General features: G+C 43.8%; 1 protein-coding gene across 1 annotated transcript; it reads right to left on the minus strand.

Moving 5' to 3' along the window:
- Positions 1 to 3,616: 3,616 nt before the first annotated feature.
- On the minus strand, positions 3,617 to 12,684 carry LOC133901981 (protein PHR1-LIKE 2-like). The gene is made up of 6 exons (XM_062343545.1): positions 12,216 to 12,684; positions 6,562 to 6,638; positions 6,425 to 6,479; positions 5,019 to 5,088; positions 4,815 to 4,884; positions 3,617 to 4,185 (listed from the first exon to the last, which is right to left on the minus strand). Exons 1-6 carry the CDS (start codon positions 12,409 to 12,411, stop codon positions 3,871 to 3,873), a joined length of 783 nt encoding a protein of 260 aa, XP_062199529.1. The 5' UTR covers positions 12,412 to 12,684; the 3' UTR covers positions 3,617 to 3,870.
- Positions 12,685 to 14,796: the final 2,112 nt, after the last annotated feature.

Consider the following 14,796-nt stretch of genomic DNA (forward strand, 5'->3'; position numbering starts at 1 on the left):
TTTTTTAAATAAGATTAGAGAAAATAGTGGCCGTTTGGATCCTAAGTTTTGTCACTTCTACATATGTTTGATTGATTCGTATTTTACATTGTCATTTGATTTGGTACGATTAATTGAAGATGCTCTTTGGTTGTATATAGTTACATTTACTATTTATAATCATTTTGAGTTCTATAAGGGAATGCGGAGGGTGCTTATTTCCTTGTAAAAATTTGTAGCTTGAGTTTTAATAGTTGAGTAAATTTTAAATCTACAACTATTTTGACACATATTAAAAAAACTATAACTTCTCGTACTTATTTTAAAAACTTACAACTATTTTGACACATGTTGCAAAAAAACTACAACTTCTAGTACTTATTTCAAAAACTTACAACTATTTTGACACGTGTTAAAAAAAATTATAACTTTCTCACTATGGATCTACCTGTCAGGATCCACGGTTAATCTTTCTATTACATACTTAGAGGATGACAGGTGGGTCCACGATAAGAAAATTGTAGTTTTTTACAATATGTGTCAAAATAATTATGAGTTTTTAAATAAACATCAGAAGTTGTAGTTTTCTGTATTATATGTCAAAATAATTATATTGTCTTCTTAATCTGTTGTAGTCAACGCTGATTAAACTTGAAAAGTGATTAATGTGTTGAGTTTTCATCAAATTTATGGCATAAGAATTGGCTTTTCTCATCTAAGAGTTTCATTCCTCTAAGTTAGTTATTGAGTTGTCTTTTGCTTCTCTAAATCAACTATATTGAGATTTCTTTTAACATTCAGTTGTTGAGCTGATTCTGCTATATTGGAAACATTTTCGGAAGCAACATGTTTTACATCATTGTTTGGCAAACCGCTTTTTCTTGTGTATAATAGTACTTATGGGAGAAGCTGTTGGAAGACAAAATCCGCTCTCCAGTTCGATCTTAGCTCCTGCGTACTCTAAGCTGTTGCCAAATCATGCCGTTCGGTTGCGCTTCATCTTCTTTTTTTTTTTTTTCTAGAACGAAGCCAAAGCAAAAGATGTGTCAAGCAGGACAGAAAAGGTAGGGCCCTAGTCCCATAAGGTCACGACAGTAGCCGGCTCATTTGAGAATTCTTAGAGAATCTCCTACATAGGAAGCTTCTTATTTAGATTCTACTTTCTTTTTGTCAGCGTACTTCAATCGGCTTTCTAAATTTAGATCCTTATATTTCACCATTTCATATTTAAACGGTGTCATTTTGAATGACGATATTTTTAATAGCTATATTTCCAACAGGTATATTTCTAATGGTCATATTTTCAACAGCCATATTTTCAATGGTCATATTTCTAATAACTATATTTTTCATTTCTATACATGTATGCATATTCACGTGGTTACTAGACCAAATCATTCGCCTTGTAGTTCCTTTTCTACCCGAAATGAGTTGTCTATCTCTATTAGATTCATCGTCATCGGATGATGATGATGATGATGAACTCATTCTTACTACATTACACCAAGTACACACTCAATATTAGCTTATGAATGTTCTAAGAAATGATGATTCTGTGCTTGACGTCATTCATCGCAACAGAGAAACTAGGTATTGGAGGCTGTACAATGACTACTTCTCATATACTCCTACATATGGTCCAATACTGATTTCTAGTCATGCTGACACTAACATATTATCCTCCTTCTCACTGAAATTTTTAGTTCTCTTCTTGTTTGATTTCACAGGCGGTGTACCTTGCGCAAGTGGTTGTTACCCAAGTTCTTATTCCTTAAATGAACTTTCAAATTGGTTGTCCCCTGAAAAATTGTTATTGGTACCTATGTTTTGCCCACTCAGTAATTTCATATAGCTTTCCATTCGAACGAGTATCTTGCAATGAAAAAAATAGAGAGTACAGAGCTATAATTCATAAAACAATCTAGCATGTGTGTGTTCAGTTTAGTTTGCTATGCAGAATATATATATGTGTTCAATTTAGTCTGGTTTAGTTCAGTTCACATTCGCCAATCCTGATAGGGAGAGCGCGGCCTAGCAAGCGGGCGAGCGTGGGTTGGACTGTAGCACGAGCACAGGGGCGACAGCTGGCGAGTGCAAGGCCAAGGGCGGCGCGAGCGCAGCGGTCGGCGAACTCCCCCTCCGACTCCCCTACAGACCCGGCAAGGCTGGACAGATCCAACGAGCCTCCCTTAAATTGACTCATATAGCCACAAATCGGGAAGAAGTGAAGGTGATATGGAAATAAACCTACCGGGTGGTAACATGAAGAGAGGATTTCGTGGCGATAGTTACTCGATAACTAAGACCGACAGTTACTCGATCAGATGTGACGACGGAAGCCACATAGACGAGGAGGGCCCTCTGTAACGAGCTAGTTGAAAGCCAGTTTTTTTTTCCCTGTTCGAGTAGCAACTCGGTCCGAGCTGCTCTTAAAATAATACGCATGTTGAGTGTAGTTTTATTTTCTGCTACTCACTTTCCTTGTTGTTGTAACTATCACATCTGTTGCAGGCTCAAGAGGCCTCGGTTTCATATTAAGATAAGATTCTGACACTTTGATGCAATCCGAGCTGGTTCTTGTCGACAGTAACCCAAGGTTATTGTATTTTGGGTTTGGAAGTTTCCGTTGCAGGTATCTTCAGGACGATGCTGCGAATATTCCGTTTCTGTCCTTTGGACAAGTCACAGCTATGAGCAATGGTGTTATCCCCCGAAAACTTAGTGCATGGTGGAAGGGGTTGTTTGGCCATTAGAGCATAAACAAATGGGATTAAGGTGAAACATTAGAACCGTGACATGGCACAAAAGAGACATGTATTTGTGAACAAAAGAGAACCTACCAGTTGAAGTGTTTAATGGTGATGTGGTCCTTCCTCCTGCAATTTGATGCAGAAATTTAGAGGATTATCGCGCCCAATCAGTTTCGGAAAATGTTTGGACGAGGAACAATCTGTCTGTTAGTTATATCTATTATCTTCAAAAGGAATTTCAAAATGGTAGACAAGTTCTCTTAACTACGAGTATAATCTCTAGGATTATGCACTATAGCTGTTGGATTTACATTACTATATATCAGTGATTTAGCATAAGCTATCCATCATTTTACCTTTGTAGAAATGGTTTCTGTGAAATGTGCAATAGATAAATATTTCTAAATTTCCCCCCTTATTTATCAAGATTGATCTGGAGAACCCATAGTATGGATATTGATAAAATGATTTTGCTATTGCTCTTCTTAAAGAAAAAGATGTATTAAACTAGCGCTGACTCTAGCTTTTCCAAATCATAAAAAATATTCACCCTCTAGGTTTACTTTATAACATTCTCTGCAAGCAGTTTAAGGTTCATTGGTGAATTGCAGCCGACAAATCCGATGAACCATTCCTTCTTCGGACTCAAAATTATCCTTTCTTTGCAAAGCGCAATCTTTAACACCGTCATTATAGAACACAGAGTGAGTTTACAGGCCATGAGACGACTAGGTCTTCAATTTCCACAAGGGACCTAGTTAATAGTTGAAGCGATTCATGCAACAGGAAGTCAGGGGTTGTAACATGTGCAGACATAAATCATTGTGCATGCATGCATTAGCACAAAGGATAGTAGACAATCTCTCTCTGAAACGTGCTAAGGATGCTAGAACCACAATCCCATGACAAAAAGTACCATATCAAGAAAGGCATTTGATCTTGCACATCAGTTCATATAAACATAGGTTTGTTTTGATTGATCAAACGATGGAGCGAACCCTGCTACTTGGTAGGCACTAGCAAGAGAACAAGTCAGCTACTACAAGATTGGCTGACCATTTCCTTTGTCACTACAACATTCGACATTCCTACCGTAGACAAGGAACAAAGTACTACGCTCAGACTTAGTCGACGACACAGCTCAAGAGGACCTCCGTTTGAACTCAGGCGACTTGTGGAGTAGCAGTGGTGGGCCTTCGATGCCCGAGGGAGAAGGTTTGCCTCCTGGACTGTGTGAGTCGATCGAGCTGACGGAGAGCTGGTTGAAGACGGAGGAGCTCAACGTGTCCGTGGGGCCACACATGACACCACCGGGGGATAGCTCCAGGAGATCAGGGTCGGAGACGCTGAAGCCAGTTGAGGCGAACTGCTCAGTGACCAACTTGCATGCGTTCTCTAGAATAGTGTCAATGTACTTCTGAAGCGCTTCCATTCTGATCTGCACACGCTTCTGGACCTGACCATGGGAAAAAACCAGTCAAGTATTGTATATTGCAATGCATTCACATATTAATGAGAAACCGTAAATGAGCAGGTCTTGTGTGGAGCTGTTCAAGTTGACACTGGAAATGTTTTTGGAAGTTCCACAAGCACAGTTGTTGCAACTGTTACAGACAGATGCATCCCACATATGGTTAAGAGAAGCTTCAAAGAGAGAGATCCTGAAGTTCCTGTTGTTCACAATGTTTCGCTAAAGATCAGCCCCTAAACTCATCATTTGTTTTTTGAGCTCGCAGTTTTAATTTTAGTAAGCAACCATTACGTCAACCATTTCAATGGTGGATGCATACTTCCGCTAGAAGAGTTGACTATCATTCTATTAGGGAGATTGTCCTCTCAACTAAAACCCAAATGCAGAACATGTTTTTACAGTGAATGAACTGATAAGTAGAAAGCAGTGCTCAGGATTCCACATCATTGACATAAAGCATATATCAGTAAATTCCAGTCCAAGCTTCATGTCTTAAATCAATGACTCTGTCAAAAGCAAAACTATTGCAGAAAATACTGAAGGTGGCACTTTCTTGCCTTAAACATTCAGGAAGCTAAACTCAAGAGCATAATAGAACAAGCAGTCAGAGTTACCTCCACTTGTTCATGCAGTCTCCGTTGCACTTCCATCTGTGCCCTCAGTGCTTCTTTGACTTCTTGACTTCTGCAGCAGTAATTGTGACAGCAAACTTTATTTCAAATAGCACGATCAAAGGAAATATTCAAAAGGTACTCATAGTCTGCCAAAATAAAATAAAGAACTAATATACTGGACAAGGAGTAGCTGATGAAGCTTACTCTTTCACATCCTGGGCAGGAACTCTAGGGGACACACTCATTCCACTTTGGGCATCTAGAAGATAGGATGCTGCAATTTGGGAACAGGTAAGCCCAAAACAGAGTTCAGAAGTTAGTACAAGAACCAATGGAACTCTTTCCAGTCTTACTTTTCAACTTAGGAATACAGACAGCTACACCAGAACATATGGTAAGCAGTTACTGGTGATTGACAGCGGAAAATCATATAGTATGACATTAATTAGTAAAGAGATCATAACTGCAGGAGAAATGTGAAGGTCGAGAAATGACACAAAAAAACACTATGTTTGCAATGGGAATACACATCAGTTGAGTAATAATGTAAACAAATACCATATGTATTACTGAGAACAATACGTTTTTAAGTTTTCGTTTTCACTCTTTTATCGCATGTATGCGAATGCAATTGAAACCCACCATGAACATGGACATGATTATACATGTATGTACTGTGGTGATTATATCAGACGCATAACTGAAGACTGAATTTTATACAAAAGATAACAAGTGCAGTTCTGTTTTTTCCCTCTCTTGGCCAAGGCCTTGGTCCAATTAGAAGAGATGTGCCCACATGGCAGATCTTGATACATTCAAAAGTATAATAGTAAGATCCAAAACTTTCTGCTATAATCCCTGATCATATTTCTTTTCTAGTTCATGTGGAACTTGCGAGAAAATGTTAACCCAATGACTGTAAAATACTCCTTCCATACAGATTCATTTTCACTCCCCAATCCCCATAATTCCCAAACTGCAGCGATTTCAGCAGTAGCACTTTGCCCCTGACAGCCCCACCATAGCCCCATTACTAGTCAAAATCCAACATGTTTGTACCTGCAGAAGAGACAACTCTGAACCCTCCAGTAATCTTCCTCACTAGACTCACCATGTAGCCCCCAGGCTGTTGTCTCAGAATAGATATCCATTGTAAGCAGCAAAAAGTTCAAATATCCATTACTAAGTTATCATAGGTTCCCATCTCTAGATCCCAGAACTTCCAGAAAACCCCAACAATTCTAAAAGTTGCCACCAAGTGATTACTTGACACATGCATCCTACAATCTATCTGGATCAAACTGATAAATGATGGACCAACTATATAATAAATAAAGTACATCCCATAGAAAACTATACAGTATATATTTGCACAAACGATATATCAGTTCATGAAAATAATGAAGAAGCTAACACAGCAAGACCATCAACCAAGCAGAATCATAATAAAATGCGTACAGGGCATTAAAAAAGTGTACGGTTAACGAAAATAAGTTGTGTTGACTTCAGAATGACATTTGACAACGTAAAATATTTGGAGACATCCAAGCAAGAGCTAGAATAGTGATTGAAAGGAACAAAAGATCAGTAGATTGCTTCATACAACTTACCATCTTTAGATTGCTCTGACCCCTCTTTACCAGATTGTTTCCCCAATCTGTATTTCTGATCACAAGAATAAATGAGCAAAACTTTAGAACAGTTGCATTTCAGACTTTGTGAGAAACATGTTAGTATGCCGAAGAACCTGAAGATGGCTCTTCAAGTGGAAAAGTGTAAGCCCCTTGACACCCATTGTCCTCAAGATAGTTTTTGGTGTTGCTTCTGCAAAATTAGTAATTCATTTAATAACTATATTCATAACAAAGGAAACTATAATTGTATTAGTGCATCCTACTAGTTCAGTGATAGCAATTGACTAATGGCAATATGGCAACCCAGTAATTTAGGGTACTAACATGGTTGGATAGTTGGACTACGATTTGGAATGACAATTTGACATGCAAATGAATCTGAGATCCTAGCAAGTCCTCTGCCTCAGGATTCTTCACACAAAAAAAATCATGGAATGGAACTCGAAAAACCCCGGATTGGAACATTTGCTGGCACATACTTGTCCTGACATCTCATTTATTATCAACCAAACAAAACTTCAGTTTTGAATGGGTGCATCTATAGCTGGATTTCCTGGCCAATTTGGTGCCAGAAATGAATCCACTGATAAATAAATCAAAACATAAAAAGCGTTTCTGAAAAAAACTCTAGTTTGAACTTCTTTTGGCAAAACAGTCACAAACAACAAACACCTGAAACCATAGACCATTGTTATTAAGTCGAACGATTAGTCGCGACTAATCGTCGATTAATCGACAAGTCGGTACCCGTGCTCGACTAGAGGGCCTCGACTCGACTTGGAGGGCTAGTCGAGCGACCGATCGACTAGGCGGCGACTAGGCGTTCGACTGGAGATCGATTGGGCTATCCTTGTCCCATTTTTTCAGCCCACATTTGTTGCTACCAGTCCACCAGTCCAATTCAGAAATTATAACCCTAAGCAGCTAAACCGTCACAGCAATGCTTACGTTAATCTGCAATTCTGCATTCTGCTGTGTGCTGTGAGCCTGTGATGCTGTCCTAAACTCCTATTCTCCTAATGTTTATCTTTATCTGCTATCTAAAAGTCTTGCAATTGTTGTTATATTCTGACCTGTGAGGCCTGCAAATACACGGTCCAAAGTCCAGACTCCAGAGTCCACCTCCAGACTAGTCGTGGACTAGTCGCGACTAGTCGACAAAGTTGACAAGTCGACCCTATGGCGACTCGACTCGACTTTACAACTTGATAACTATGCCATAGACCTCACTTGGCACACTAAATCAATAAACTGTTAGGATATTAGCCATCAGCGAAAGCAACGGATGGCTCTACCGAGATGATGCACACGATCACAGATGACACCAGAGACACGATGTTTGTTAACGAGGTTTAACCGAAGCCTATATCCCTGGAGCATGACTACGGGCGCTCCTCCCCAACTAGCAACACCGGCTGTTTCCCAGGGTTCCAGCAGACTCACTGTCCCCCTGCGAACCTATCGCTATGTCGTCATAGTTACAAAACAACGGCCCTCCTCTCATATTTATAAGGAGGTCTGGAGACAGAAGTCCTACTAGGATTCCACTAAAACCCTACTAGGATTCTACCATGTACCGCTAATACAACTATAAGTCCTATACGTAACCAACTCTGTACAATTAGTCGACACATATCCAACAAACTCCACCTTAACGAATAATTTGCCATCTTGAAGCCGTCATGCGTGAACCTCCATATACACCGGACTTGAGTTATAGCCTTTGCCGCTCAACGAGAGCTGCCTAATAAGTTTTACTCAGACTCACCGCCTTCCAGAGACACTGCTATCCCTGCAACTTCGGACTCCATGACTCCACCTGCAACTGAACACCTTTCTCTTCTATCAACATAGTCTCTTTGAGTGAAATCAGATTCCTCTTTAGCTTTGACACATGCCTGACTCCTTCATGAAGGAAAACAGCTCCATGTTGGACATCACATGAAAAAACCAACTAAATCCGACATCCACGCTCCCAATTGACAGCTTCTTGATACTAAGAAATTCATTGTTGCTTTCCGAGTCACACATAGAAATTGTCACACTAGCATTGCTCTTTCACCTGACTGTTTAGGTTACGATTCTCTGACGTCTTACATCGTAGCCTCCTGCAGTCCCAGACCAACCAGATTACCCCAGTTGCAAGTAAAGATCTCCACAATTTCTACTCCTTTCCAATTCAGCCCTTGAAGCTTCTTCACGCCCATCGATCCACACTTCAAAAACCTGTACGCGTACAACTCGAATCGATCCGCGCCCTTGCTGATTTGGAAACACGCAATCCCTCTCCAATGCCATCCTGCATCCTAAGCTCACGCGACGTGTTGCCACGCCACAGAGAATAACCACCACTAGCCCTCACGCTCCTATGTCGTTGTTGTCAGTCTCTTCATCTCTGCCACCGCGGTATGACTAGCCTGTCGCCGCCAGCCTGTCCACCTTGCATCACGGTATGTTCACCCTCCAAGTGAACTGTCCGCCAGCCTTCACTAGACCGTTTGCCATGTGCCCGCAAATTGTCCGGCCATCACTGTTGAACTCTCATCATCCGTCATGTCAATCACGACCAAACACCATCAACAGCCCATGCTCATCACCGAGCACCGCAACACCAGCCTAAGGTATGGCCAATCGATCAACTGCCTCTCCTCCTTCGCCTGTTGCAATATTCATTAGTGTTTGTGACCTCCTGTCATGTTCCAGCACTTGCACACCTCGTGTCTGCGACCTCCTATCGCACTCCAACACCTGCGCATTCCGTGCACGTCCGCACGACAAACCTTGCCACATGTACGCCGATCCATCCGACGCTTGACCAAAACTTTGATTTCATCTCACCGAATCACCAAGCTATTCGTCTTTGCCGCGAATTTGTGCCCAGGTTCATCACTAAACACGTATTTCATCGTGGAATCACCTTGCGCGAAACCCGCCGGTCCACGCGCATCGTCTGTGTGCCTTGTCGCATGAGGTCTGCCAAGCACATATGCCAAAAGCTGCTCCGTGAGCCGTCCCTCTGAGTAGACCTTGAGCCAACTTTGTACACGCCCGCCGCCAGAAAAATGCCTGAAAAAAAATGTCGCTCCCGAGCAGAACTAGGTCCCGAGCTAAACTATTTTTCCTTTACTTTATCTATTCGGTTGTGCACAATTCCTTAGCTGCAGGATTTTTGTTCTTATCAAACGTGGCTTCCTAGCTTGCCTTCCTTGCTCATGCATGCCTCCTACATGGCCCTCACGGGACCCACCTGATGCTGCATTCATCACGCCACTTGCTTGAGCCAGCCGACCAGGCCACAAGCTGCACCATGTCAGGTCTCCGCTTTGGCCTACCGTAGCGCTCAGCGCCACGCGCTCGTCCTATGCATAAGGATGCGCCTGAGGGTTTTGTGTCCATCACGGGTACGAGTCCTGCTCTGACTCCCCTCCAGACCCGTGCCCGAACACCTCCTCCTCAAGCCTGGCGCACCAAGTGATGCCGCCACAAGCGCGCAGGCTCCCACACATGCATGCCGAATCCAACCATACCAGCTTCAAACTCTAGCCCGAGCACACCGACTGGAATACGACTCCGCACGTCTGGAGTCTCGATCGGACTCCACTTGCGCCACAACTCAACTCATGTCACTGAGCCAACCACCAGGCGCCAAGTCCGTACTGAACCGAAGCCGTCCTTCACTTGCACGGCTATCCCGTCGCACCCCGACGTGACCGCGGGCTCCCCGAGCAGCACACGATCTGCCCAGGCCGGCCTACTGCTGCGCCCTCCAGCCCGAACCGGCTGCACCGCGCGTCCAGACCATGGAGACCGCCGTCCGCGGCTACATCCATGCTCCATCCTCGACGATGACGACCGGCTAGCAATACTAGCCACCACCAACGCTTCTGTACATACATGTGCACACTGCATGCCCGCGACGCCTCCGCGCCGCCATCCACGCTGAACTATTCATACGCATGCGTCGACTCGCCACAGCTGTTACACGCACCGCCTGTGCGCACCAATCGCCACCATGCTCCACCTTGCACCGTATCCACCCGCACTACCCGTGCGTTCCACGACACCCTGTAGAAGTATAATCCTCGTACCTCTACGTGATCTTCCACGTAACACATCTAGATCCAATCCAACTATGGCTCTGATACCACTTGTTAGAAAATTAGCCATCAACAGAAGCAACGGATGGCTCTACCGAGATGATGCACACGATCACAGATGACACCAGAGGCACGATGTTTGTTAACGAGGTTCAGCCGAAGCATACATCCCCGGTGCATGACTACGGGCGCTCCTCCCCAACTAGCAACACCGGCCGCTTTCCGGGGTTCCGACAGACTAGCTGCCTCCCTGCGAACCTGTCACTATGTCGTCATAGTTACAAACAGCGGCCCTCCTCTCATATTTATAAGGAGGTCTGGAGACAGAAGTCCTACTAGGATTCCACTAGAACCCTACTAGAATTCCACTAGAGTCCTACTAGAATTCTACTATGTACCGCTAATACAACTATAAGTCCTATACGTAACTAACTCCATATAATTATTCGACACATATCCAACATAAACAAACAAGGAGTACCATGAAACATGAAGAAGCACTTATGCCAAATAAAAAACTATGCTCTACTTCCAAAAGGGGAACATTTCAATTAAATAAGGCTACACAATGAAACACTCCGAGGTCCAAACTACACCAAAAAATCTACATAACATGTCATTCCTCAATTATGTTATGTATGTATTAAAGAGAAGCAGTTGCCAACATAATAACGACAGGCTACTTTTGGAACAGCAACCTTTCAATCAGATCCAACTTCTACCAAGTAATACAGTAATTCACTCGAACCATTCGGAATTTTTTCAGATCAGTCTGTGCAGTCAACTACTGGTATGCTGCTTGCATATGAACAAATACAAAACCGTTATGATGAGCCGAGAAGCATTATTCAAAACCACAATCTCCGATGCGGTGCTCAAATCCAGGTTCAGGGATAGCAAATACAACCTAACAGCAATAACTGAAATGCATAAACTTAATTCAAGTCAGAGCAAAACAATCACAAACAAACTCCTCGTAGCCTCAAATTTCAATTAGAAAAAACTTCAAATAGTAACAAATATGCGGAAACCAAACTCGCTCCTACTAAGAAGTACCTAAGAGAAAAGGTACCAGCTCTCTGCTATCCCCACAGATCAACTGCAAGCGCCAGCATTTAGTTCCAAATCCACACTGCCACCCTCATAACATTGCCATCAAAATTTCACCAGGACAGGCCACCATTCTTCGCCATAATACCTCCGAGTTCGATCAACAAAAGGTCCCAACTTTCCTAAATATAGCATTAATATATCCATCACATATCCCTCCCGAGTCAAGACTCCCACTCCATTCCAGCTCCAAAGCAGGATAGCGCAGCTAAAAGCCTAAAACTCGTTCATGCAAGCCCCAAACCATCCTAGCTCGAACGCACTAAATCTGATATCCTAAGCGCAAATGCACAGGCGCACTTCTTCAAACGGCGCCGCATTTAGTTCGAATCAACACCGAAGGACTCAAACTTGATCAAGAAAAAGATCCGACAATTCGGCGCAAGCATCCCAATCCCGCCGAAATCCTCGCTCCCGAACTAGACCAAGGAGGCAAAGAGCCCACCCACAGAGACACAAACCAACAGTCACGCATTGCTCTGCAATGCCAATACCACGCCAAGCTCAAGGACCGCCAAAGCATCACGATTGGAGAGACAGGGAGGAGGGGAGCGGCTCACTCTCCGGCCCGCCGAGCTGGGCGACGGCGTCAACGAAGCGCTCGTGGAGGTCAGCCGTCCACCGCAGGCGGGGCTTGGGATCCGCCGTCAGCACCAGGTTCGGCCCACCCGCGCCGGCGCCAGGGACGGAGCGCGGCGCCGCGTCGCCGGGCGCGGGGCCGTCCGGGCGGTGGTGGATCAGGCCAGGCGGGAACATCTCCTCCTCCTCCCCTGCTGCTCTCTGCAAGAACGGAGAGGAGAGAGAAGGGGGCCTTCTTCTCCTTCTCCTTTCTCCTCCGCAAAAGCGAAGGATCCAATCCAACGAAAAGTCCCTCGGCTTTCTCTCTCTCTCGCGCGCTCTCTTGCTAGTTCTTGCTTCTCTTCTGCTGCTACTTCCGCTTTCCACTGGCAGTGATTCCCCTCCCCCTCTCTCTCGTGAATCGTGAAGTTCTGCTTTTTTTAGTACAATTGCGAAGTTCTGAAGCTGGAAGGCTCACTTCCATTAGTGCCGTAGGATCCCATTCCTCTGACTCCAGAGCTACAGTGTCATTGTCACTGTACTGATTTTCTTGTAGTAATAATGCTGTAGTAGTCTTGTAGCGTTAATCTGATATATTCATTCATGATGACTTCACCGTCAAATCAGATGATCTTGGTCCAGTGCGTAATGATGATTGTTAGGGCTGACTGCAGAGCACTGTCATTATGTACTGTTGATGGAAAATTACGTCCGACTAACCCTAGCATTAAATATCTAACCAGTCGCTATAATCATCAGTTGCAAGATGCAAGAATAAAAATGCCTTCTTTTATCTCGTTTGATTGGAGGAGAATGAATCCTTGGAGCGTAGGAGTTTGGTGACTGCACAATCATTGGAGCATGGAAATTTCAGCTCCCTTTGGCTTTTGTACTTGTGTTTCTCGCTCCTCCCTCCCTCCCTCTCTTGTTTGGTGAGGCCAAATTGGCATTGGGCAGAAATAATTAATGGCATTGGGCAGAAATAATTAATCGGCTTTTTTTCTTAAAATAAAAACTAGTGGATGGTAGCACGGGTAAAAATAGAAAAATAGATAACATATGTCACCATATTTGCTAAAAGAGATAATATGTCGACATATTTACAAATCTATCACTTATATTCAGTACCTCAAATTTTAAAAAACGTGAGCTCAGGACATTCGGCACATAAGGTACCGAATATGAGCAAAAGTGTCATATTCACCTCAAGTGCCGAATATTTCTTGTATTTGGCACCTGAGGTGCCGAATATGGGCAACAGTGCCACATCCTGCATGCTTTCGACGCATATGGTGTTGTCCCTGCTTTCGGCATCCCGTCAAAGCGGTCAAATCGTGTCATGTTGCTATCACTTTTTGTCTCTCCAATCTTCGCTATAAAATGAAGGCAGCTGATGCGCATGCATGAGCTGCAGCGCGAGAGGAGAGTAGAAGCGCAAAGGAGGAGATAAGAGGAGAAGCAGCAACATAGCACGTGGAGAGAAGAGGAGAAGCAGCGCGAGGTGAGAAATAGCAGCAGCGCGAGAAGAGTAGAATCTGCCCGAGGTGGGGAGAAAAAGCAACGCGAGATACAATAAATACTTAAATTATATTTTTAATTAGTACTTTCCGTAACAATAGTAATTAGAAAGAAAACTCCCCCATCCTCTCTAACTCTTGGAATCCCCATCTCCACTCTCCACCACAACGAAAAAACCCTCTGATCAAAGCTCTCATCCAGAAGCCATGGCCAACTTCCGTGGTTCATCCTGATTGAGATGGTGATCGAGTACAGTGGTGAGAGGCGCATTGCACGAGCACAAGTGTTGCTTTCTAGCAACCTGGTCAGAGCTCATGCAGAATTTGTCATAGCGGCAGATGAAGGAGAAGTTCTTAATCCAGACCAATACAATGCCTTAAGTCACCAGGTGAGACATCATCAGCATCCAGATGTCCAATATACCTGCCCCCATCCTTTTGACATTGGGATCTTTGCACTACTACAAAATATGCCATATATACTGGCTCATCAATGCCGTATCGTCAAAAACCAACAGTAAAGTGATAATGGTATCACTATAGGTTCATAACAAAAGTAGGTTTCACTGCCGGTTAAAAAACGGCAGTGATAATAACTTTTCACTGCCGACTCGTATTAAAACCTAGTATGATAGTATCATTGTGGGTTGTTAATTCGAACCGGTAGTGAAAAGTCATCCAGACATGAAATCTAACTTCAGTCCGGTTTTAGCTCACAATACTCATGTTTGTCTCCAACTCCCTCCCTCTCTCACTGTGTGGCCGCTATCTCTGCCTCCCTTGCTCTCTTTCTTTGTCTCTCTGACCCCCTCTCCCACCCCATCGCTCGCACCACTCTTCCTCCTGATCTCCTCGCTCACCAGCCTCCTCCCCTACCTCCTCTCCCACCGGCCTACTCCTCCTCCCGCGGCATGCACCTCAAGGGCACGAAGCGCAACGGGGCCAAGGGCTGGCTCACCGTGACCGCCGAGATCTTTAGTGTGGCACTATCCATGCTCATGGTCGACATCAAGAAGGATGGTGGCGACATGCTCGAGTACCGCTCCTTCTGTAGCGAGGAGCTATG

The sequence above is a fragment of the Phragmites australis genome, chromosome 20, assembly GCF_958298935.1.
Source record: "Phragmites australis chromosome 20, lpPhrAust1.1, whole genome shotgun sequence".
Classification (NCBI taxonomy): Eukaryota; Viridiplantae; Streptophyta; class Magnoliopsida; order Poales; family Poaceae; genus Phragmites; species Phragmites australis.

Bases quoted from the DNA above. Each gene is read 5' to 3' on its own strand.
- LOC133901981 (XM_062343545.1), bottom strand. From the start codon at position 12,411: ATGTTCCCGCCTGGCCTGATCCACCACCGCCCGGACGGCCCCGCGCCC. The intron at 4,885-5,018 runs GTAAGCTTCATC...TTACTGCTGCAG, and splicing joins CCTGCCCAGGATGTGAAAGA to AAGTCAAGAAGTCAAAGAAG. The intron at 4,186-4,814 runs GTAACTCTGACT...TCCCATGGTCAG, and splicing joins GACTGCATGAACAAGTGGAG to GTCCAGAAGCGTGTGCAGAT.